Source organism: Serinus canaria, chromosome 2, assembly GCF_022539315.1.
Source record: "Serinus canaria isolate serCan28SL12 chromosome 2, serCan2020, whole genome shotgun sequence".
NCBI classification, from domain to species: Eukaryota; Metazoa; Chordata; class Aves; order Passeriformes; family Fringillidae; genus Serinus; species Serinus canaria.
In genome coordinates, this window is record NC_066315.1 from 112,121,916 (window position 1) to 112,145,753 (window position 23,838).

The 23,838-nt window shown below is 39.4% G+C and overlaps 1 protein-coding gene across 3 annotated transcripts in view; it reads right to left on the minus strand.

Annotated features, from left to right (window-relative positions):
• Positions 1-16,873, minus strand: part of RB1CC1 (RB1 inducible coiled-coil 1) — a 66,017-nt gene extending 49,144 nt beyond the window's left edge. For 2 of the 3 annotated variants that reach the window (XM_030230054.2, XM_030230044.2), the window contains exons 1-3: positions 16,613-16,873; positions 3,645-3,753; positions 1,511-1,638 (exon numbers count right to left, since the gene is read on the minus strand). In XM_030230054.2, the coding sequence (XP_030085914.2) occupies positions 1,511-1,581 (71 nt within the window). In that variant the 5' untranslated portion in view covers positions 1,582-1,638; positions 3,645-3,753; positions 16,613-16,873. The remainder of the gene's footprint in view (positions 1-1,510; positions 1,639-3,644; positions 3,754-16,612) is intronic. The other variant, XM_030230047.2, reaches the window with a different exon arrangement.
• Positions 16,874-23,838: the final 6,965 nt, after the last annotated feature.

Genomic DNA, 23,838 nt, shown 5'->3' on the forward strand with positions numbered 1-23,838 from the left:
AAAGATCATAAAGATCTTTTATTTAAAACAACCATGATTCAGCATGACAACATAAATTCATTACAAGCTTCTCATGTGTGCAAGCTTGTACTTGCTAACTGTGTTACAGTAAGCATTCATCTATCACCTTCATGGGCTTTAAGAAGATAACTTGACCTGTACAAGGAGACAGGCTAAGAACCCAATAAAGTCAGTCTTACTAGAAAATGCAAGTCTATACATGCAGATATACAGAATAAGCAGTTACACTGCTCAACTGAAGAGTCTTTGACTTTGCATGGTTCAGTTGTTGGAAAGCTTTCTCAAAGAACAATCCAACTGAGCAAAAAGTGGGCCCATTACAAATTATTAGGAGCCTGGCATGGCAGCTTAGATGCTGCACATCACTTACCTTGATTTAAAAATGTCTAAATGTATCAGACAGCTTACAGGGGCGTGGGCACATCTGTAAATGACCCGGCAGAAACACAATGGCTGAAACACTATTTCATGCTCAGTAATAGCCTGCCTGTCAGTTGGCTTTAGAGAAGAGCACACAAAAAGGGCCTAGCCAGTCTTTTTTCAGTCATGAAAATTACAAATAGGAATTCAGGAAAATGGAAACAATGAATTAGAAAAAAAAAAAAGACATGGTAGAAATCTTTCTTACCCAATTACTTGCAACACATTCATCACTATCAAACCATGAAGACAGCAGATGAGCTTGGCTCTTGCTGCCCCCAAATTTCTTGCACATGAGAACAATGAAAAATAATGCAATACAAACCTCTCTAAAAAGCATCTATACATTTACAAGATGCTTTTAGCATGCAGTGAAAAAAACAGAAACAGTAAATTTGTTGGGACTTAACTGTGATACTCTAATACTGATCATGTTTCAGACAGCTGCGCATTCAGAAGTTCATGGTTTACACATAAAATAATGTAAAATAGTTTGAAGCCTTACAGCTTAGCACAAAACCAACTTTTACCCATCTAGCTATGAGACAAAAACTTTCATGCCAATTCTTAAGCATCCAAAAACATTCCAGAGCACACATTTTCCTCAGGGTGAGTGTACTGACAAGAGAAAGAACAACCTGTAGAACTCCCTCTATGATGGCAGACAGTAAAAAATAAGCCTTTTCTAGAGAAATCCCAAATAAAAATACTATTCAAAAAAAGGTCACAAAAGATTAGAAGTCATTCTGACAGTTTTTTCAAAAACCACCAAACACAACACCACATCCAGTAAGGAGCAGGTCAGCCTCTGCCACTGTCCCAGAAAGTAAATAAATTCTCTACTCTTTCACGGAATCACATACACCTGGCAAGGCAATGAAAATGCTAATCATTAAAAAAACATAAAGGAAAAAAGCCACCAAAATTCACTCAAATACCAGGAAACCCAGAGGAAAATGACAATTACATAAACCCCCCCCAATCTTCATCTGTTAAATACTTAGTATATAAAAGTATATACACTTTTTTAATTTAAAACAAATAATACACAAATTATTTACTCTCTTACTTTTGTACAGCAAGTTCAGTATCAAATGTAAGGGTAGTTCCAGTGTTGACCAAAAATACATATAGCTTCATGATGATTTCTTTAGGTCTCTGAAGTTTGTAACTTCCACTGCTAAAATCATTTAGAAACTGAAACAAAAATGTCAAGTGTTAGTTTCACAGGAGTTATGAAAAAAGACGTATCATTTCAAAAACACTCTTTCAGATATATAGTGTACGAATACATCAGTGCTCACATTCCACAGCTCTTTATTCATTACCAAAGCCAGAGAAGTTGTTCCTCTACCCAGAAACAGAGGCAAGGTAAGTCTCTGCATATACAGTTAGGAGTACACATGAGAATATACATTGAGAAGAATAAAAGAAATTAAATTAGAAAAGAAAAAAGAAAATATGACTTCCAATTGCAGAAGCCATAATCCCAGATCATTACCTGGCTTTTCTCAATTATGAAATACCTTCTTAAAGCCCCAGAAAGTAATTTCCTGAAATCTTTTTTAGATTTTACAAACAGCAGCACAATCTAAAAATTCCTCTAACTTACAGCTACTAAGTCTATCTGCTCACTGCTATCCCTACCCATACTTTTTCCCTCAGAAATTTAAGCACTGGCAAAAAAAAGGAATGAAAAAGAAAAAAGGCAAAATTCTTTTTTGTTTTTGTCTACAATAAGTACTAGCTTTAAAAAATATTTTCCTCTATTCTCAGCATTACCTAAATCTGTAGCTTCTTTCTTTGTTACTGATAGCAAACATGAAGTATTCAAGCAAGAAGGTCAACACACATTTTCAGTCCTTTGCCCTACAAGAACCTGGATGAGTAATTCTATGCATGTGTTTTTCCAGTGTATGTGACAGATGAAAAACTTTAACCTGCCTCATAAAACAGTGAACTTCAATTTGAGATTCTATCACTGAAGTAATTCACACTCCTGAGCCTTCTTCTCTTCTCCTTAGGAGCTAGGAAGTTTATAAGTAATTTCCACCACACTACCAAAGCTGCTGCAGAAATACAAGCACTGCAGTCACTAATGACCTGAGATTTTTATGTGGAAGGAATTACAGAAAGTTATGTTGTAAGTTTTAGTCACTAAGCAATATTTTTATATCATTATAAAAATGACTTTTTGAATTAAATTACTACACAGGCAATATAGGACATCCCTTTTTCCTTGAAATATTGCAGCTAATCATAATACTCGAAAATTAGTCTGAATGTGTATTTATCTCTTTGTCTACACATAAAAAAATTGACAAACCACAGAGAAAAATAATAATTGTGCCACTAATATGAGGAGGGGGGAGAGGTTTTATGAGAATATTTATTCCATAAAGTCATAAGAATTTGCTTACAAGAGAGCAGCTATCCTCATGCTTTTCAAACTTTAACTATAGACCTAGTTTAAATATGAATTCTTAAAAAAAGGTTTCAGAAACAGAAGCTCATCAAATAAAAAAGGACCAGTTAAATAATTTGATCTGAAGAGAATTTTGTTGTCCTTGCACCTGAACTCTACTGTACTCAGAGGCACCAGCTTCATTTTGAATCAGAAAAAGAAGAACGCACTCTACAAACTAAGTTATTAGACAGGTAAAAACTGCTGAACTCCAAGAATAAGATAAAAGTTCTTTATTTTATTAATAAATTCTTTAGACCATGTTTCAGAATTGATCAGTCTCATGCACATACTCTTTCTTTTCCCAAAGGGTATTCGTGACTGTGATCCAGGTAGAATTAGAAACAAGGATTAGATAATTCAATGTTCCAAGCACAGACCACATGACAAAAAAAAAAAAAAAAAAAAAAAAAAAAAAAAAAAAAAAAAAAAACCAAAAAAAACCTCTGAAACTCTTTTCCATCTAAGCACAGTAAAAGACAAAGGCTTGTAGGCTTGTATAGTACCTAGTTTAAATATGAACACTACTACCCAAGCTAAAGCAATATTTAAGAGAGAATGTGTCCAAGACACACACTAAGCAAAATTTTAATCAAGCATTTACCCATCCATATCACAACATTAAACCTAACTAAAACACAGAAAGAAGAAACATTATTAAGATCAACACTGTTTATGACAGCATCTGCCATACATCAGGAGTCTCTAACTTTTTAACTTCTGACAAAGAAAGAATTACCTTCAGGCATTAAACAGAGCTACCGCCTTGTTCAAATTCAAGTGCACATTCACTTTACTTGATTTTTGGCAACAGAATAGCATGGCTGTTCAAAGCCAGAGAAGAAGAGCTGCAAAGAAAAGATTCAGAATGCAATTATTACTAAAATGTCAGGATTTTATGATCATAATTGCATTTAATACAGAAATCAGTGTATGTTCATGCCAGAAGAATAATTATGTGGTAGTTGTTTGGGGTTTTGTTAATTAACAATGCTCTCCAGTCCCAAGTCTGCCCAGATCTGCTACATGTCTGAATACTTCTGCTCATCATTTTTGTTTAAAATAACTTTAATCATACTTTTGAGTATTTACAAGGACAGATATTTAGTTCACTATAAAAAACTGCTTGCTTTTTCATTAACTGAAATTATTTTTCAGCACTCTCGCAGAATGCGGAGAGCAATAGAGAAAGTCTTAACAATGCAATTTATCTAAGAAAATCCAGCATTAAAAGGTATACATGCTACTGCTGTTGAATGACCAGTCTTATCCAGCAGCTGCCTGCCACAGATTCCTTCAGGAATCAGTATCACCATCCTCACCTGAAAGGTAATCTATTTTGCTAAGCCATTCACCTACTTTCAAAGCATTTGTTAGATTTATTTAATCTATTTTTTAAAATAAACTGAAGATGTTACCACTCCCAGATTGTCACTACATCTTGGCCAAGGGCTTCCTCTCCCAGAACTGCTTCTTAAACTATAAAATGACCCAGATCAGCACAGGTGACCTTTTTTAGGCTTCCCTAGTTCATTTTAACTGTGTTCAGTTAAGTAGCAGTGCCAAAGGAGAAGGAGCATTGGCAAAGAAAATGTGGCCAACCTGTTGGGCTTAGGGCAGTGAAACAAGTGCACAAATTCCAGACTGCAAACAAACATTTTTTTCTATCATGTTAATGCCCTAGCAAGCTTTCTGAGAAGATGATCAGGCACTATAAAGGGTGATAATCCATTACTAAAAATAGGCTTGCTGAAGCCTGGAAACCATTAGAACACGTAAATGATTTTATACAACCTGTGCTACTATAGATAAATCAAAAAAACTTACCCTACATTCTAAAACCTTAATAAATGAAAAAAAAATATTTTATTGTCACAGAACAGAAGAATTATCTTCCTCCCTTTTGTCTACTCCCTCATCAAACCCATGTAAAATACACACAGGACATTTTATCAGAAGCAAAGGTACAATAAAAGGGAAATAACCAGCGTGCTTAAGTGCTATCATTTAAAAAAATTGTAACTGAACTGTCCTCCTCCTCTTTAGCTATCAGCATCCAGTAGCTGTACTTGAGCAAAATGAATTTCTGAATACATGCCTTAGGTCAAAGTAATGCACATTAACACAAAACTGCTGAAATATCTCTACCACAAACCAGGAACACAATGCAATGATCTCTTGCCTTATAATTGCTTTGCAACCACTAAAAAAAAAAAAAAAAAAAAAAAAAGGTGCTGTTTCTTCACCCAACGTCTCATCAAATGATGCTGGGGGAAAAGAACTACACTAATGCAGGTAGGACAAATTTGTATCAAATTACTCTTAAAAAAAAAAGAAGATAGAATTCACAATTTAGCTACTCTCAAGGCTGTTACAAATTTCAGTGAACACTTCAGAAAGAGGGGCATGATGTAAAGCAAGGTTCCAGAGAATATATGCCTTAAGCAACAACCTCTCCTGCAGATTCACTGATGTCCAACAAACACATGCTGCAGCATGTCCTTCCTCCCTTCAACAGGAACTGTATCAACTGCCTCTCTCCAGCTGCCTGTCTTCACAGCTTTGGAAGAAAACTAATTTTGAGAGCTCTCCCTAGTCTTGCATCTCTGGACAACGTCTGCCTGTGTTCAAAGTTACAGGGGGTATGCATGAAAACATATCACAGTTGCCTAAGATTCTTTTCTTTCAAAGGTCAGGTTATTGCTGACTGTTACAGGCAAGGTCAGCTACATATCACAAATCAGCCTTTAAGTTTGTTCCAAATATTCCAGAATATTGTCATCATCCAGCAGTAACACAACTTCTTAACATAATCTTGGAGAGAAAGTCACACCATCAAGCTTCAACAGAATATATCCATACACACTTTGTTCTTCTTCCGTTTGTATTACCACAATGGGCCATTAGGAGAGTATCAGGCTTTATTGATTCATTTTTAGCTTTAAACTCTTAGGCAGTGTTACAAGTTTCAAGGCTTTTATAATGTTACATTGCTGAAACTATTTTCATTTGTTTTAATAGAGGTTCAACAACTACACAATTTGACAGCTACTGAAGACAGAGCTGCTACCTATATAATCAAACAAAAACCACAAACTATTCCACACAGATTATTTGTTTAAACTGTGTGACTTGCAGCATTAAATTCATGCTATCATATAAACTAGATCCTTCACACTATGGCATAGAAGTCTGTACGACCAACTGTCATGAATTATCAGTAATACCATAAAAAAAATAGCTGAACATTTGAAATTTTCTTTTAACATCTGCCAGATCAGACAGAATATGGTAGGCATAAATAAAAGAAAATAAATGAGATGACAAGAATGTAAGAATGGCACAAAGTATAAAAAGTTTCCATTATTAATTGAAAATAGGTATAGTGTCACATTAGATAATAAAACACCAAAACCAGCCATGAATACATTGTGCTGGTTGTAACATATTTCACTGCTCTAGACTCTAGAGTAATTGCATTGCAGTAATTGCAATGCAATTACTGCAATCTTTTGTTGTATAATATAAACTCTTCCACAACCAACTACTTCTGAAGTCAGTGTTGATCAATACTTTCAACACGTGCTGTTTACAAGTATTCCGATGTATCTCAGTTCGGAACTTGCCCATTGTTACATCTCTAAAAGGAAATAAATGTCTGTTTACAGACTTTTTGCCATTACAGCACAGGCATCACAGGTTTCACACCACCCTACATATAATCCCATGACTACATTAACCATCCATTTCTGCCCTTAAATACAGAATCCCTACTTCTAATTTCCTAATGCTGACTGTTCCATTGTTTCAATTGGTACAATTCTTTCCAACTTCACAAACTCAAACACTGAATCATGGCATTCAGAGCGGGACAAAGACAGAAATCAACATTTATGCTGTTTGGGTTTAATGGGACATTAATCAACTTCACTTTGGTCATTAAATTCCCTGTATTATCTTAATTGTTCACACTCATGCTTCTGACATCTCATTTCCCATACTTCTTTTATAATCTGGATTACAAATTAAACTTGAGCAAACAGAGATACTGATAAATTTTTCTTTAATGCCATGAAATTTAAACTGAACTATGCCAAAGTAATGGCTTTCCTTTAAACCCAGTGGTGTAAAATTCCATCCACAACAGCAACACACAAGCAGTACATGGTATCTTGCTTTTTGTTCCCAGGGAAGAGCAGGGAAGTGCAGCTCCACATTGGGATGCTAAGTGTTGTACTCATCAATGCTTCTATGCCAGGTCAGATAGAACCAAGAGGCCCAAATTCTTTTCCCCTTGTGTGTATCTCCAGGTCAAAATGGGCTCACGCCTGAAAGCAGACAGAACTAGCTGAATTATCTGATCAAGGCAAGGCTGTTCACTCAGTGCCTGCATTTGCACACTGCTACTAGACATTCACATATTTCTGTGTGATCACCATCTGTGTGCTGCTGATAAAGAAGTTTCACTTCCCTTACTGCAGAAGCACTGAGGCTACACTACAGGTAACAGTGTCTCTTCTAGAAGAGTCATAAATGTTACCCCCAATTACCAGGGTCAGGAATCTCACAGGACACCACCACAGAATTTCTGCCTGTTGAAAGGGCAATTCATCTGAGGCAAAGGTTGACAAGTCTGAGACATGCTTAAAAAGACTGAAGTGTTATTCATCAATCAGTAAATATCTGGGTAACATCTCCCCTCAAGGCCAATATACCTTTATTACTTCTCAAGATGGAGTCAACTTTGGAGCACATTAGCACGTTATTAAATTGTGTTTCACTTCCATACTGCAAATCTTAAGGTTTGCCTCTCAGATGCTACAGTTCCTGTGACTTCACCTTTCAGAGCAGGATTTCCTGCTTCACCTCGACTTAAGCAACTCTATAATAGACAAAGATGCAAGACCAGTGCAGAATATTCCTTACAATTAATTTTGTTTTCTTCTATAAACCTGCCTTCTACCTCCACTTCCTTTGTTTTTTTCAAGCGCCCGTCTCAAAAAATGCTCTCTTGCTTCAACTTGCAGACCCCAACAGCACAGTATTTTATAGCACATAAATCCAAGGAAAATAAAAATAGAAACTGAAGCTAAATTTAATGCAGCTAACACCTTTCTTAATGTCAGTTGTAAGATCCTCTCTAAAAGTAGGCTTCAAGGACCTTTCTTCAATACTTCAATGCAACCTAATGCATCTAACCAAAAATACCTTAATTTTGCAGAACATTACTACTCCCATGAAGAAGAAATAGAAAGAATAGAAAGTATGACCTCATTGTGAGGGTACACATTCTTTAGTAATGCTTTATGCAACAGAAATGGCTATGTTTCTATAATACAGTGCAAATGCATATAATTTTCTGGATAGCAAACTGTTGAAAGGAAATATGCTTTAAAAGGCATTTAAAAACTTAAAAGAAAATGAAAAAATAAAAAAACCGTAAGCTGTGTGATGAATAAGTAGCAGGGCTCCTCCTGACCCAGGTGCATAGAATAATTTAATTCTCCTACTCCTTCAAAATGAATTTAATGAGAAGACTACATTTAATCATAAAATACATATTACTGAAGGTGGAGATCCTATGTCCCACCACCACCTTGTATCAAAGCCTATAAACCTCATGTTCAAGGCACTCTGTAGTCTTAAAGAAAGGCTGTCAATCCCTGACATCTGTAAGGTTGCAGCCATCTGGAGCTCTATTTATATGTTGAGATGTGCATCAGGCACAGAGGCGGTTACTTAATTACAGCATCTCCAACAGTCCCTGTCTTCTTAACAGCTCTCAAACTCAGCTGCTGGTCAGCACAGCAAGTCTTTTCCACTCAACCCAAGAGCCAAGCTGCAATCCTGCAGAGCAGCCAAGACACATTCCTAAACCCCTACTTCCCAATTCACTAAAGAGGAATTTCAAAAGTCAGTAATTCAGTATTTCATAGTCTGAGAGGCTTCTTCCTTCCTTCCTTCCCCTCTTTTAAGATGAATCATTATATGTATTACTAACCTAATACTTCAGTTACATATGGGCCATCATATTCAGAGTTGCTCCTACAACTCCGAATTACATGGAAGCTCCTCATTCAGCCAAGTAGGTGCTGCAGTGCCTTCAGAGGTCTGCAGCAACATCAAGGGTGAAAGAGCAGATCAAAAGCAAATCTGAGCAGGTAAGAAAACACCGTGCATTAAAAGAGTGCTTTGAAATCAGTGTGGGCCAAAACAATGCAGCTTCTCACAAGTTCAGACAAAACTTACACTGTGAATTTCAGGAACGCATTAGTTTCAAACATGTTCATAGACAACAAGCACATGATCAGGCACTGGGTCATGATTACATATGGATGTGATTAAAAAGCTTCAAATATGATCGTCAGCATCTATTCACGCTGCTGTTTTCACTGATCTGAGGAGCTGCCAAAACACAGTCCATATAACAGACCAGACAAAAGCTCTTATCTTCCAATAGTAAATACAATTTTACCCCATTTTTCAAAACCTCACATCTCTTACATGATAAAAAGTGAAACTTCTGTGCTTCACTTAACAGGTACAAGCCAGAAAACAAACCTAGGATTTCTGACAATCTTATTGCTAGGAAACAGCCCACAGCCTGCAGAAGTATCCCTTTTCTTTCTTTCCTTTTTTACTTTTTAATTGAAGGAAACAAGTCTTTCCACAGCTGTCTGTGCCTTACTTTTGACAAAGTTAACTGAAAGTTTTGTCAAATTTTTCTTTTTTAAATGTATAATTTTGCCATTTCGAAGCACTTGTGGAGTACAAGCCTCCCTTGAATTACAGAGATTAATACATTCTCTTTGCAAAGATTGGTACTCTCAGGTACATGGAGCTTCAGGTGGTTTTATTCAAGTTACTGGCTGACTCCATAGTGGTGGGAAGGTTCTTCCTGTAGGTACATACTTTTTTAAATAATTAGCATGTAAAATCTTCCTGTGTTTGCAAACAATTCTGCAAGAAACAGACAACAAAAAATTTCATTATTTCTTATACCCAACTCAGACAAGTCAGCACCAGCACTTCCTCCACTAACACTCTCTCTGATCAACCAAGAACAGAAACTCTGGAACACAAACAAAAAGAGCACCAGACTTATTCCCTTTCCTCAACCAGTTCTTCTTCTGCTCCTTTCCCTGCATCAACTTTCAGTGGTGCAACTACCTGTATAACTGTGGAATAAACTGGATGACTTTGCTCCAGAAAGTTAGAAAAATCATACTTCTCCAGGATATTGATAGCTCAAATTGGTTCCATGATCTGGTTCATTACATAACTCCACAAACTACACTCAACTAAGGCTGGGAAAAAGCCAAAGAATACAGAGGTTACTCAACATCAGAACCATCACTCAAGAAGACAAGTGAAAATTTTCAGAAGGCATAATTCATATTTTTTAACTGCTCTTGCCATCTTCAGCTACTAATAGATCACTTCTTAGAAACCTAGTAAAAAAGCCCATACCAGTACCCTCTTAAATAGGCAGCAGGCAGCAGGCTAAGATAACTTAAAAATTTGCAATTACTACAGATGCAGCCAAGGACAGAGTTTCTCAAAATTTAGTTTAGGAGGCCATTTCCCCAGTTCTTCCCTTTTCAGGTACAATATCCTAATGCTACAACTTTTTTTGTTGTTGTTGTTTTCTTTTATATGGAAAAGAGAAAAATCTTCACCAGAACTATTTAAAAGATGAAAATACAAAACATAGGACTGATTAAATGGCATTTATTTCACAGGAATGAAACACTACAGATGGAAAAGATAGTCAAAGATTGACAATAATGAAATGTAAGGCAAGTAAAGATCCTTGTGATTTAGTCTGACTGCCTACATAAAAGTCACAGGTTCTTCCTTAACTGCTGTTCATAAGCAATCAGAATTTAAAAAAAAAACATTAAAGTTTTCTAGTAATAGGGAAATCCTCTACCATCTTGGTAAATTGTTTAATTGCTTTGCAACTTTCAAACTTGTTTCAAATTTTTCTTATCCTACATTAATTATAAAATCAGTATTTGAACTTTCAAGATCTAAAGATAGAATTGATCAAATTTCTCTTTTTTAAGTTACTTATAATTCATATGTCACCTACCAACATCCTCATATTAAACTTTCCTTTATTTTCAGTGGTATCTGAAAGCAAATGACCATCAGCAAGATGCAGAGCTGATATAAGCCCCAGTCTCCCTAGGTAAACATATTCAGAAATGTCTAGATTCTTCTCAGATCAATTTATTAACTCTTTTTGGATATCACACATTTACAAATCACCTTCATATCTTATTGGCAACAGTGCAAAAGAAGGTAACAGCAATGTGCTGAGAAATGAGAAAAACTTCAGGATAGCTTGCAGAATATTAAATTGCCTCTAGTCTCAAGAAGGCGTTTTCTAATCTTCATCTGCCCTTCTTGATCTTCCTGGAATATAAATCTTTGGTAGCTTATAACACCTAACAACATGCACCAATAAATTCTTCTATGCAGTTTTACCAGCATAAGAACTATACAATCACCAAAGAAACCCCAGAGAAACACACAACTTACAATGACTGAGGTATTACAACTATATTCCTGCCTTATTGAACCCTGGTTGTGCTGTTCAGAGCTACAACATGCACGTGAAAATGTTGTTACAATACATTTGCTTTTTGAAATGTATAGGTATTTTACCACCAAGCCTTTATTTTAAAAAGGAAAGTTTACACACTACCCCTCCCCCCCTTCATTCAGAAAGAACGGAGAATTTTGAGTCATATTTTCAAGCCATTCACTGGGTGAGAATCAAGTTTCTTTCAATCAGTAGACTACACAAGTACTTGTGAAGAATATTTTTAAATAGAGAAGTCATCATGAATTTACTAGTAGAACACTTACAACATAGCATAAGCACAGCGTATTAGAAGACAGCTTCTAGTCCTGTTACACAATATATTCTTATGTAAGAATCTTCCCTTCATCTGAATTTAATAAAAATACACACTCTGGAGGATGGAAGAATAACTGTATAAACAAAAGCACCACTTTTTCAGTATGACCTGTTTATCCTAAGCCAACTACAGTAAATAAGGGTCAAATTTTCACACTTTTGATGTACCAGCACAGCTAGTTGGCCTCAACAAACTCAAAATAAAGTTCAAGACAAACCACTGACATTGAAAGTCCCTGCAGTATCAGGAAAAAAAAACACTATTCAAATGATAAAGAGCAAAAAGTACTGCAGCTATAGCTACAAGACAAAAGAGCATAACATGTTCAATCATAGAACTAAATAAAAATATAAGTTGGGAACTTAAAAACAGCTACCTCAAACATACAAAAATCAGACCTCAGCAAAGTGCAATTCTGACAGAATTTATATTTTTGCTTTGCTAAGGGTGGTATGATTTTTTGAATCTATGATGTAAGTAAAACTCTCCCTATAATTAGTTCTTCAATACTGCATTCTACCTCTAAAATACATATCGTTTTCAATCTGTTAAAAATGAAAACAGCATACTGGCCTGTCAAATACATCTTCAAGAAAAATAATGAAGATTGATGTATTATTCAGATACTAATTCCACCTAATCCCTCCAAATGAAAGTAACAGGCAATCAAATAACCAAATACTGAACACCCTATTTCACTATCACCACCACAGCTTTCCTACTCTCCTGAAAAGCAAAAATTCTGTTTCAAAAGAGTCTTAAGAGGCAAGAAAACATGAGTTATTTCATAAAGAGAAAATACTTCCATGTTCTGAAGTCCATTAAAAAACCCTTAGAACATGACTTAGGCAGAGCTCCTCTCAAATATTCACACACCATTCTTCTCATTGATCCTATAGCATTACACAGCAAGACAGATGCAGGACACTTGGAACCCAACTAGTCAACAAAGCAGTTTCACATTTTACTTTCTAATTAACACAGGTCAGAAAGAAATTCATACAGCACTTAAACAAGCCTCTCTTGTACTTATTTGTACTAACTCATAGAAAACAGTCCACCACATTCTACCACAGCTTATTTTCTAGATGCACAAACTACAGAGCTTTAAATATAGCACACCCTAAGCGTTTCACCTTGATGCGATAAAGACAGCAGGCCCAGCTGCAAAATCTCTTTCCAAAAGAAACTGTCAGCATCTTGGATGGACATAAAAAGCTACACTGAGCTGTTGCTCAAGCTCAGAACCCTTCTGAACCATGGACCACAAACTGAACAACAAAAGGCAAATACACACTTAAGAGATGGACAAAAGACTAGCAAGAACTGTCCTGACAGCCCTGGTGTTTCTCCCGACCAGCCCTGTCTCAATCTGTGGACATAAATGTGGTATCAATAAATTTGTTTAGATACTTCTATTGACAACTTCCAATAACTAGTATTGAAAAATTATTCATGTATTATCCACAATATAGTTATGCTTGAATCCTATTAGAAAACACAAAGCATACCCACTTCCAACCCTCTCACAAATAGAAAAAATAGAAAGAGCTGGTACGTGGCCATGATGTCTTCCAACCTGCCCTTCAACTGAACTATATTAAAAATACTAAAATTTAAATTAAAACTAAATAAAGAGTGGATCTGCACTACGAATTAACTCATAAATAGAAAAGTGACTGTCTCAGTAACCACAAAATGTTAATTAGCTAACAAAAATAATTGCTAGCAATTTCTTTATCACCATTAATCTTGCTATAGGCTTTCACAACACGCAATTCATGGGAGGATTTTTCAATTTGTTCACCAAAAACATTAGTCTGGCAAATCAGTTAGAAAACAGACACTGTAATTCTTGCAATTGGATTAGTAATTTACATATTAATGATTTTTTTTTTGTGTGTTTGGTATCACTGCATTTAATCACATCCTGCAGTATAATACAATATTATTATGTAAGCTGGCATCTTGTAATCAAGTGTTTGCTACTCAGTAATACTGATTATCAAGTTTGCACCAGAATGCTACCTATTAATAGGCTACTTGAAAGTAGTAACATATTAATTGTTTTTTCCCCTCCTCATCTTCAGAAACCGTTCATATAATGTCATTGAGCTGTGGACAAAAAAATCAAGAGCACAACTTTCTTGAGCAATATTGTAAATACAGAAGGAGACACATGACTGCTTGGGCACTATCCAAATGACTGAAGTAGCTCATGTAACAACTGGGTACACACACTATAGTTTTTCATTTTAACTTGTTTCCACTTTACTTCAACATGCTAATGAACCCATCCTGTGCAATTTAAGTCTCAAGACCCTCACACCACTCTTTCACAGAAAGTAACTGCTAGTTTACAAGCAAATAAAGACTTAAGGACACACTGATAACATACAGAAAAATTTTTTCCAGTGATTCCACTGTAACTGCCACTCTTATCAAAAACAAATCAACTTGTGCTACTCTTATCCCCAACATACACTCAGTCCCCTATTTAATCAAACTAACTGAAGTTCCCTTCAGAAATTTTCACCTTAGTTTCTGCAAGGCCATGTAACAGCTGCATTCAGACAACATGCAGGGACACACTGTTTTTTAAACAGACACCACAAAAGACCTCAAAATAACCCTTGCCCTCTTCTCCAGGCAAAGCACAAGTCTGCTGCATACACTTCTAATTATAAATATAGTAACCTGACATGGGGAGAGAGACAGCCCCTCGGACACGATCTCAGAAACTACTAACCCAAATCTGTGCTGAGCACAAGCCTAGAGCAACACAATTGTGGCTAAGACAGATCGCTATTTTACAATCTACAAAAGACACAGCTACTTGTACAGAGTGGACAACAAAAACGGACTTCCAAAGCACAATTAGGTCTATCTTACAATAATCCACTATCCCAACAGATCCCGTTTGCATTTCCAGCTCTAAAACTGGCATAGCTGAAGTCCCCTACTATGTGTTCTTCAGCAAGTAATTTTCTTTACTACTTTCAACATAATAAAATAAAACCATTTTAAGTTCCAGGCAGCATTTAGAGTAAATACAAATACATCCTCTGCATTCTTTAAGCTAAACTTAACAATGCTAAAATACCTAAATCCTTTCTTGTTAATACTTGCTTCTTGGCACAAAAGTTTATCTTAGACCATGAGATAAGAGTAAGGTAATTTCTTTATGTGCTTCATCTTTTAAAAATTTCCCAAGGTACTACATACTAAATATTCTTAAAATTCACAATTTAAATATACCATAATAGTGCACATTTTCATTATCACTGTTATTATGCAGTACTTCCATGATGTATGGAGATGAACTTTTTAGAAGGGTATGTATGGGAGAAGACAAGGAGCAATAGCTTTAAACTGAAAAGAGTATAATTTTAGATTGGATATAAGGAAGAAATTCCTTACTGTGAAGATGGGGAGACACTACAACAGGCTGCCCAGAGAAGCTGTGGATGTCCCATGCCTGGAAGTCTTCAGGGACAGGTTGGATGGGGTTTTGAGCAACCAGGTCTAGCAGAGAGTGTCCCTGCCCATGCCAGGGAGGCTGGAACTAGATGATCTTTAAGGTACCTTTCAACCCAGGCCATTCTATAATTCTCATTCTATTTACAGTGTTATTCCTCACAGTACTTCTCAGCTGTATAAAATTCAACTGTCTGAAACATGTTTTTCCATTCTTGTCATTTCTCCAGCATTGCTGAGGTACCTTTTACCATACAAATAAACACACACCTCCAGAAATGTAAGTCGTTCTATAAACCCAACAGCACAAACTACTTCTGACACACATATATGTGAATACAAGGAAAAAGAACCAAACCTCAACCTTCTCATTTTTTCCCATAAAGAAGTAAAGGTGAAAGCTTAAAATATGAGCCACAAGAAATGGCTCATGGCTGGGACATACCATGTAATTACTTAAGACAAAAACAAATGACACAAGAGAAAAAAAAGCTATGGTTGTATGAGGTCTAAACTAACATTTCTGTGTTTCTCAGGAATAGACATGACTTTTTATTTCATGTGTAGATGATGTTAAGTAAGAAACACGAACATTACAAAGGTCAGCTCATTTAATTCTCCCAGCATTTCTATTAGTATTTCTACCTCTGGATCACTGGCAGCCTCTACTTTTGGGGGTCAGCAAGAAAGGAAAGCGAGCACTGAGCCAAAGAACATCCTGAAAGCCTACTAAAGAGCCGTAAGAAAAAAAAGGGGAAGGGAAAATTCATTACAGGACACATGCTTCCTCGGGAGCAGGACCAAGTAAACAACGGAGGGAGAGGCAGAACAACGTTTGTAAACACTCAACGCTTCTGCACGGTGCTCGCCCGACCGCCGCTGACGGCGAGCACGGAGGCGCTGCCAGGCTGAGTCATTCCTTGTAGTAACTTCACCGCGAATCCCTCGCCCTGGCAGCGGAGCCCTGGCCAGGCAGGGATCACCCCGGCCCGCCCGGTACTGCTCCCCTCTGACGCCTGGCAGCCACCGCCCCCCACACAGCAGCTGCGCTGGGGTCACTCTGCCGCCCCGGGACCGGCTCCGGCCGCGGGATCCCGGTCCTCCTCGACCCCCGCTCCGCCGCCTCCCAGTTCTTTGTCGCCCGCCCCACGGGTACAGCCCTGCGCCCAGCGCCAGGACCGCCGCCCCTCGCCAAGGCCGCCCTCCCGGTACCGGAGTCCCCGCCTTCCCCGCGGCTGGGAGGGGCTGAGCAGGGCGGCGGGGGGAGCCCGCACGTCCCCGGGCAGCGCTCGGCACTCACCCCCGGGTCCCGCGCGGGCAGCGCCGCTCATCCTGCGCCGGTGGCGGCGCGTCCCCCCCCCGCGCCGCGCGGCCGGGCCCGGCGGCTCCGCGGGGACGCGCAGCGCCTCGGCGGAGCCCGCGGCCGAGCGGGGAGAGACGGCGAGCGGGGAGAGGAGGCTCGGCGGGGCAGGCTGGGGGCCGCAGGGAGCGGGAGAGCCCTGCCTGGGGCGGCCGCCGCCGCCGGTGTTTGTTGTTGTCGTCAGCCGCTTCCGGCGCGAGGACTGCCGGGAGGGGGCGGTGCGCGGGAGGGACCGCGCGGCGGAAGCGGCGGCGGCGGCGCGCGGGCCCGACCGGACGCAATCCAGGAGTGGTCGGGGGTGGAAGGACCCTGGAGTGCTCCTGTTCCAGCTCCTCTGCCCACGGCAGTCCGGCAGTGGTCGAGGATGGAAGGGCCCTGGAGTGCTCCTGTTCCAGCTCCTCTGCCCACGGCAGTCCGGCAGTGGTCGAGGATGGAAGGGCCCTGGAGTGCTCCTGTTCCAGCTCCTCTGCCCACGGCAGTCCGGCAGTGGTCGGGGATGGAAGGGCCCTGGAGTGCTGCGGTCCCAGCCCCCTCTGCCCACGGCAGGGACGCCGTCTGCTAGACCAGGTTGCTCAGAGCTCGATCCACCCCAACCCTGAATACTTCCAGGGATGTGTTCTTCCATGGATGATCTTCCCACCTTACCTCTGGGCAGCCAGTTCCATTTCTTCACCAGCGTCACGCTAAAGAATTTTCTCCTAGTGTCTAATCTAAACCTATTATTTTTCTATTTAAACACATCCACCCTGTCCCTTCATGCCCTTGTAAAGAGTCTTGACCCGTGTTTCCTCCCTTCCTCTTTCCTTTAAGACACTGGGAGTCCACAATCAGGTCACCCCGAAGCCTTCTCTTTTCTAGGCTGAGCAATCCCAGTTCTTTCAGCCTTTCCTCACAGGAGCAGAGCTCCATCCATCTGATCAATTTTGACGGCCTCCCCTGGATCCCAACCAGGTCCATGTCCTTCCTTTGTTGGGACCCTGGAGCTGGATGCAGCACTGCAGGTGGGGTCTCACCAGGGCAGAGCAGAAGGGCAGAATCCCCTCCCTTGCCCTGCTCGCTCCCCTGCTTTTGATCAAAACTGAGACATGACTGGCATTTGGAAGTCAGGCCCATGGCCTTGTCCGAGTGGGAGGTTTATTCAATTTCATTTTAATCTGAGATGACAAGAGATCAAAAGTTTAGGAAGTCTACAGAAAGGCTTAAATATCTTTCCTGTATGTTTTGAGTTTGTTGTAAATAACTATACTGAAATAACTCACGTGCTTCACTGACATTTGGAATTATAAAAAGAAATCTTAAAAAAGAGATGGTTTTAGATGACACTTTCTTATACTCTGCACAAACAGAAAAATGTCAGCTTGTACTAGAGAAACTTACAAACACTTTTGCTCTGAAATGTAATTTAAAACTACAGGGATACCAGTTTCTACAAAACTTCTAGGTATCACCTGTCACTTAAACAAAGTGAGATCACCATGGCCAGTCCAACCAAAGGATGTGTCTATTTCCCAAACACACAGGAATTTTTTAAGACTAAATGTTAAGACCTGTTAGCAAGGATAAGCTGGAAAGAAGTAAATAGTCCTGCCATAGGCATTGACTATTATTTCAGCATTTAAGATGATTGCTGTTTGCATTTCCAGATGCTAGGCAGAATTCAGCAAATGTTCAGTTCACCCCTGTGCCAGCAAGTGAGGGTGACCCCAGGTCTACTCACTGTCCAGGCCAGACTCCCATTCCCCAGGGATGGGCTCTCAGAGAGCTTTTGACATAAAGAAGCCCTGGAGCTGGAGGATGGGAACTGACTCTTATTCTTGTTGAGAAAACAAAAGTAAACCTCACAAACATCACTTTTGGTTTCTGTTTTATTACAAGTTTCTTTAGAGGTTTAGCTCACAGAACTTTTCTTTGGGATGAAGACATTTCCACATAAATTAGAGAAGAGTGAATTTGAGAGGAATACAAGCAAGAGGCTTCTTTGACTCAGAGATGCAGGAGAGGATCACAATGCTGGCATTAATAACATACTCCAGCCAAGATCCCTTCGGAATACCATACGGCTGGATTGTACTTTCTCTTCTGCCTACCTTCACTTCTCCTTCCATAACATACATCACAGGCAGGTCATGGCAAAGCATAATGTTGCCAGCGTATATTCAGATATAGAATGTACTCTACACATAAGAGGAGGACTGCAAAAACAAGTGCAAGCATGTCATAGTCCCAAGCACAGGAAGGACATCAACGTGCTGGAAAGAGTCCAGAGGATGCCACCAGGCTGAGTAGAGGGATGGAGGATCTCTCCTGTGAGGAAAAGCTGTGAGAATTTGCTTTGTCCATCCTGGAAAAGAAGAGGCTTCTGGGTGACCTAATTGTGGCCTTCCATACCTTAAGGTACTTCTCACAAGCTGGACCAAGCTTATGGTTTTCACAGTAAACTTGTAGTAGCCACCTCTGCTATGTTGCAGAGCTTCCTGCCTGTTTGACACATTAAAGACTGTGTTGAATAGTCACAGCCTGTCCAGACAGGAATTTCTTGGCCTTTTAAAAAAAGCCCCCAGTTGCCACCTTGTGGCACCCCATAAACAAGTACTCCCCAACTCTGAAGCTTGTTGGGAGATGCATCCAAATTCTAAAAGACACCTGTGGCACTTCAGACTACAACAATAAACGGATCAGGGAAGACAGCAGTACTCAAACAGTGTAATGATGGAGTGTAATGGGAAGTATAATACAGAACAAGTGGCATCCATGCTATTGTCTGAAGTCAAGAAAAAAAACCCCAAAACTTTGAGGTTTGGTAATCCTGAAGCGCAAATCATTAAAATTCTCCTGAGGAGAAACTACTGAGAGTGGCCTCCTGAAGTCTGAGAAGCTGAGACTTTGGCAAAAGAGGCAGCAGCATCTCTTCAAACACAGAAACAGCAGTGCTGACAGGGCTTGTAGTTTTCTGGCAAAGCACCTGTGCCAGTCAGGCTTTCAACAATTGCATAAAGTGAGGCTTCAGGCACTTAAGCATGGTTCTGGTTTTTACAGCACGTGTTGGACAACTGTTGATTGATTTGAGAGGCAGCTCAGGCAGGACTGAAGCAGGAACTTCAGTTCTGGGGAACAAGCAAAGTGCTGCTAGCAGAGCAGGTTGTTCTGGCTTGTTCTTGTAACATTTCATTATGTTGCTTCCTCTCAAAGCGTTCCAGAGCCACTTCATGCCAAACAACTAATTACAGGGTTTTTTAATGAGCCTGTCTGAACAAAACCTAAAATGTAGCATTATATTCTATCCTAAAAAAAAGCAGCATTTTATGAAGAGGTCTTTGCTCTAGGATATACGAAAAGAAAGCATTGAATCAGGGCTACTGAGAATTCTTCCCATTTTCAAAGTGCTGTACAAAATGTAGGCTATTATTCTTTCAAGATACTGTTTAGGATCCACCTATACTTTTTTTCACATTCATAAAATAACCAAGAAGGTTGAAGGGGTTTTCCACTATGTGCTTTTAATTTTGGGTGCTAAATTTGGCATACCAAAGAATGTGTCTCTTAAACTACATATTTGTGCAGCTGTAGCCAGAGAACAAAAAGAGCAGGCTGCTCTTTAAGGGAAAGCAAACTGGGAGCCAAGGCTGGCAGCACGGGGCACTGTCATGGACAAGGGGCGCAGTCCCACAGTATCAGTGAGGTCTGGTGACTGTTTTTCTGTGCAATTGTTGTCTGCATGCTGGTAAGGGACCAATACTGTCAGTATTTATTTAGTTCCAAATGTACTTCAAAACCCACATCTTCCTATTTTCTTTAGCTCTGCTTGCCAGAAATTTGCCCTGTGTACTTCTGCTTTCCGCACTGCTGTGTCTTGGTTTAACCCTAGCCAGCCACCAAGTACCACAAAGCTGCTTGCTCACACAGTTCCCCTCTGTGGTGAGATGTGGAGGAGAAGCAGGAAATAATTGTAAAACACATGAGTTGAGATAAAAACAGTTTAATAATTCAAATAAATATAATAATAATTATTATAGAGACAACAAAAAGAGAGATGAATAAAACCTGAAACAGACAAGCAATGCCTGAATCAGTTGCTCACCACCTACTGACCAATGCCCACCCTGCCTTGAGCAGTGATCGGCCCCTCCCAGCCTCAACTCCCCTCAGTTTACATTCAGGTTGGCTGTCCCAGCCATTCTCCCTCCTGGCTTCTTGTGCACCTGCTTACTGCCAGAGCATGGGAAATTGCAGAGTCCTTGACTTGGGATAAGCCCTGCTTAGCAACAACTAAACCATCAGTGTGTTATCAACATTTTTCTCACACTAAATTAAAAACCACAGCACTGTACCAGATACTAAGAGGAAAATTAACTCTGTCTCAGTGAAAACCAAACACATTGCTATCTTCATCAATTTCCCTTTATTTTTGTTTTGTTGTGTTTTGGTTTTTTTGGTTTTTTTGGTTGTTTTGTTTTTTGTTTGCTTGTTTTTTCTCTTTTCCATTTTTCAAATTCTGAAAATAGCTATATTCATTCCTCTGCTAGGTCAGGCTGATGTTTTAACCCCAAGTTCCTTCCTTCTCTGTTGATGCTTTGTGGCATCTTGCAAAGTAATCTTCAACAAGTGTTTGTTTTCAATTTAAGTCTTCCTCCAACTAAACAACCACTTTAGAAACCAATATTTTTTAAAGGACAAAGTACTGTTCTGACCTGGAATACGCAAAGTGAACAGCAGTATCCAACAACCCCAGTGCTCCTGTGTCTTTTGAGTGACTTCAAGAACTTCTATTATCCTTTCTTGTAGCCTGGCAGTCCATGGCAAGCACCAAGTCCTATCTCATTTCTTGCTTCTTTTTGAGAGCATTGACTGGTCTAAAAGCAATCACTAATTTGTTTTTGAATGGTCAGTGACTCAAGAGCAGCTGATGCTATTTTGAAAGCATGCCACTCCCTCTGACCTTGTTATGGATCATTCCTAACCAGTGATTTTAACTGGTTAGGAATGATCCATATGTGGCTTCCCAATGTTTTAGTAGTTCTGACTACATAAGTTTTGAATTCATAAGAGGTTTTTTTCTCATTTGCTGTGAGAGCTCCTTGCAGGAAGGGAATAGTTAGGTTCAATTTAACATCTAGGTCATGAGATCAGTTCTTGGTCCTGTGCAGAAATATGCAAAGGGCATTTAAATCTCAGATTAAAAAGTCAGAATGGACATACCCTCAGAAGTGGTTAAGGACAAAAGCTCCCAAGGGAAAGCATGCAGCCTGAATAAACCTGTAAAAATTCTTTGTTGTGCATTTTTATTTAAGAGGCTCCATTTGTGTAAGGAGCCTTCCAATACCACCACTTCTCCTCAGCACTCAGATGATAATGAGTACAGCAAGGTCAAACAAGCATTACAGTGCAGACTACGTAGAACAGTAATATTGTTAGTAATATTTATAGAAAGTTATAGCTGTGTAAGCATTACTGAATATTTAGTGTTACTGAGAATAGAATTCCCATTCTTTACTATCTGTCAGCTTTGGTTTTTTATATTAAAGCACTGAAGTTATGTTCATAGAATCATAGAATGATTTGGATTGGAAGGGGCCTAAGAGATCCTCTACTTCCAACCCTCCTGTCGTGGGTAGGGACACCTTCAACCTGAGCAGGTTACTCAGAGCTCCATCCAACCTGGCCTTGAATGTCTCCAGGCATGGGGCGTCCACCACCTCTCAGGAAGGCTCTTCCATAATTTTAAAACCTTTGTTGTAAAAAACTTCTTTCTTATATCTTGGAGCTTTAATAAGGACTGCAGTTGGGGAGACACTAGCTAGCAAATTGATATTAGTCATAGGCCTGTATTCCATTTTTCCTCTTTTCAAGGGATTTGCTCCCTCTTTCCAAAGGAAACTTAGTGGGAACTTCACTAGACTGCCATGACTTCTCAAATATGATGGAAAGTAGCTCAGCCACTTTCTGTGCTAGTTCCCTCAAGACTCATGGATGCAACTTATCAGGTCCCATGGACTTGTGTACCTTCAGGTCCCTTAAATGGTCTCAAACCTGTTGTTCTGCTACAGCTGGCAGTTCTTCATTCTTCCAGTCCCTGCCTTTACCTTCTGCAACTCAGGTGGTGTGGCTGGAGCACTTGCCAGTGAAGACTGAGGTAAAAAAAAAAGCCACTGAGTACCTCAACTTTCTCCATATCCTGGGTAACCAGCTCCCCCATTCCCTTCTGGAGAGGACCCACATTTTCCCTAGTCTTCCTTTTACTACTTAGGTACCCATAGAAGCTTTTACTGTTGTCCTTAATATCCCTAGGCAGGTTTAATTCTTTCAGGGCTTTAGTTGTCCTACCCTTATCACTGGTTACTGGGACAATTTGCCAGTATTCCTCTCAGGTTCCTCACTTTCATCCTCTGTCAGCTTCCCTTTTCTGTTTTTGTCCAGGAACTCCTTGTTAATCCATGCAGGTCTCCTTGTTCACTTATAAAATTGCACTTTTAAAATTTAAGTTTAATTCCTGCTAACAAAAAATTATTACATATGCAGATATTTCAGTTGAAGAAGATATACCAGGAATTTGCTTGGCCTGTACTGTTAGAAACTTGATATATTTTTCTTTTTACAATCCTGAAAAAGATTATACCATCTCTATTTACAAAATAGCATTCTAATGATCTTTCTGTTCACAGATGACATACTCTGATCCTTTCATCATTGACATCACTCACTCTCCTGGTTTGGTAACCATAAATACAGAATGTCTAAACCATGGAATAGAAGCTTCAGCTTCTCCCTTAGCCCTGCATGCCAGTGGACTTGTCTCTCACTATAACCTCTGGATCAGTAAGGGAATCCAGATCCAAATGGCAGTGCTGGGCCAGGAGCAGGGGTTTTGGGCATCTCCAGCTGAAACCACAGGCCACAAGCCAGCCAGCATCACAGCAGCTGGCCTGGAAATGTACCTCATCAGGCACTCCAGAGACTTAAACTCAAATGCTTCTAGACTATGTCCACTCCTTCTATATTTAGCTTTTAATGTGCAGTCTATTTTTAGAGGCTAGAAAAGTATGGTTATATTTAATCTGAGTCACTAATTTAGATATTTGGGCACTTTTGCATTTTATTAGTAAGTACTAATTGCCTTTTTTACATAAGCATCTAAATTCCCCCTCCTTCCCTACCTTTCTAGTAATACA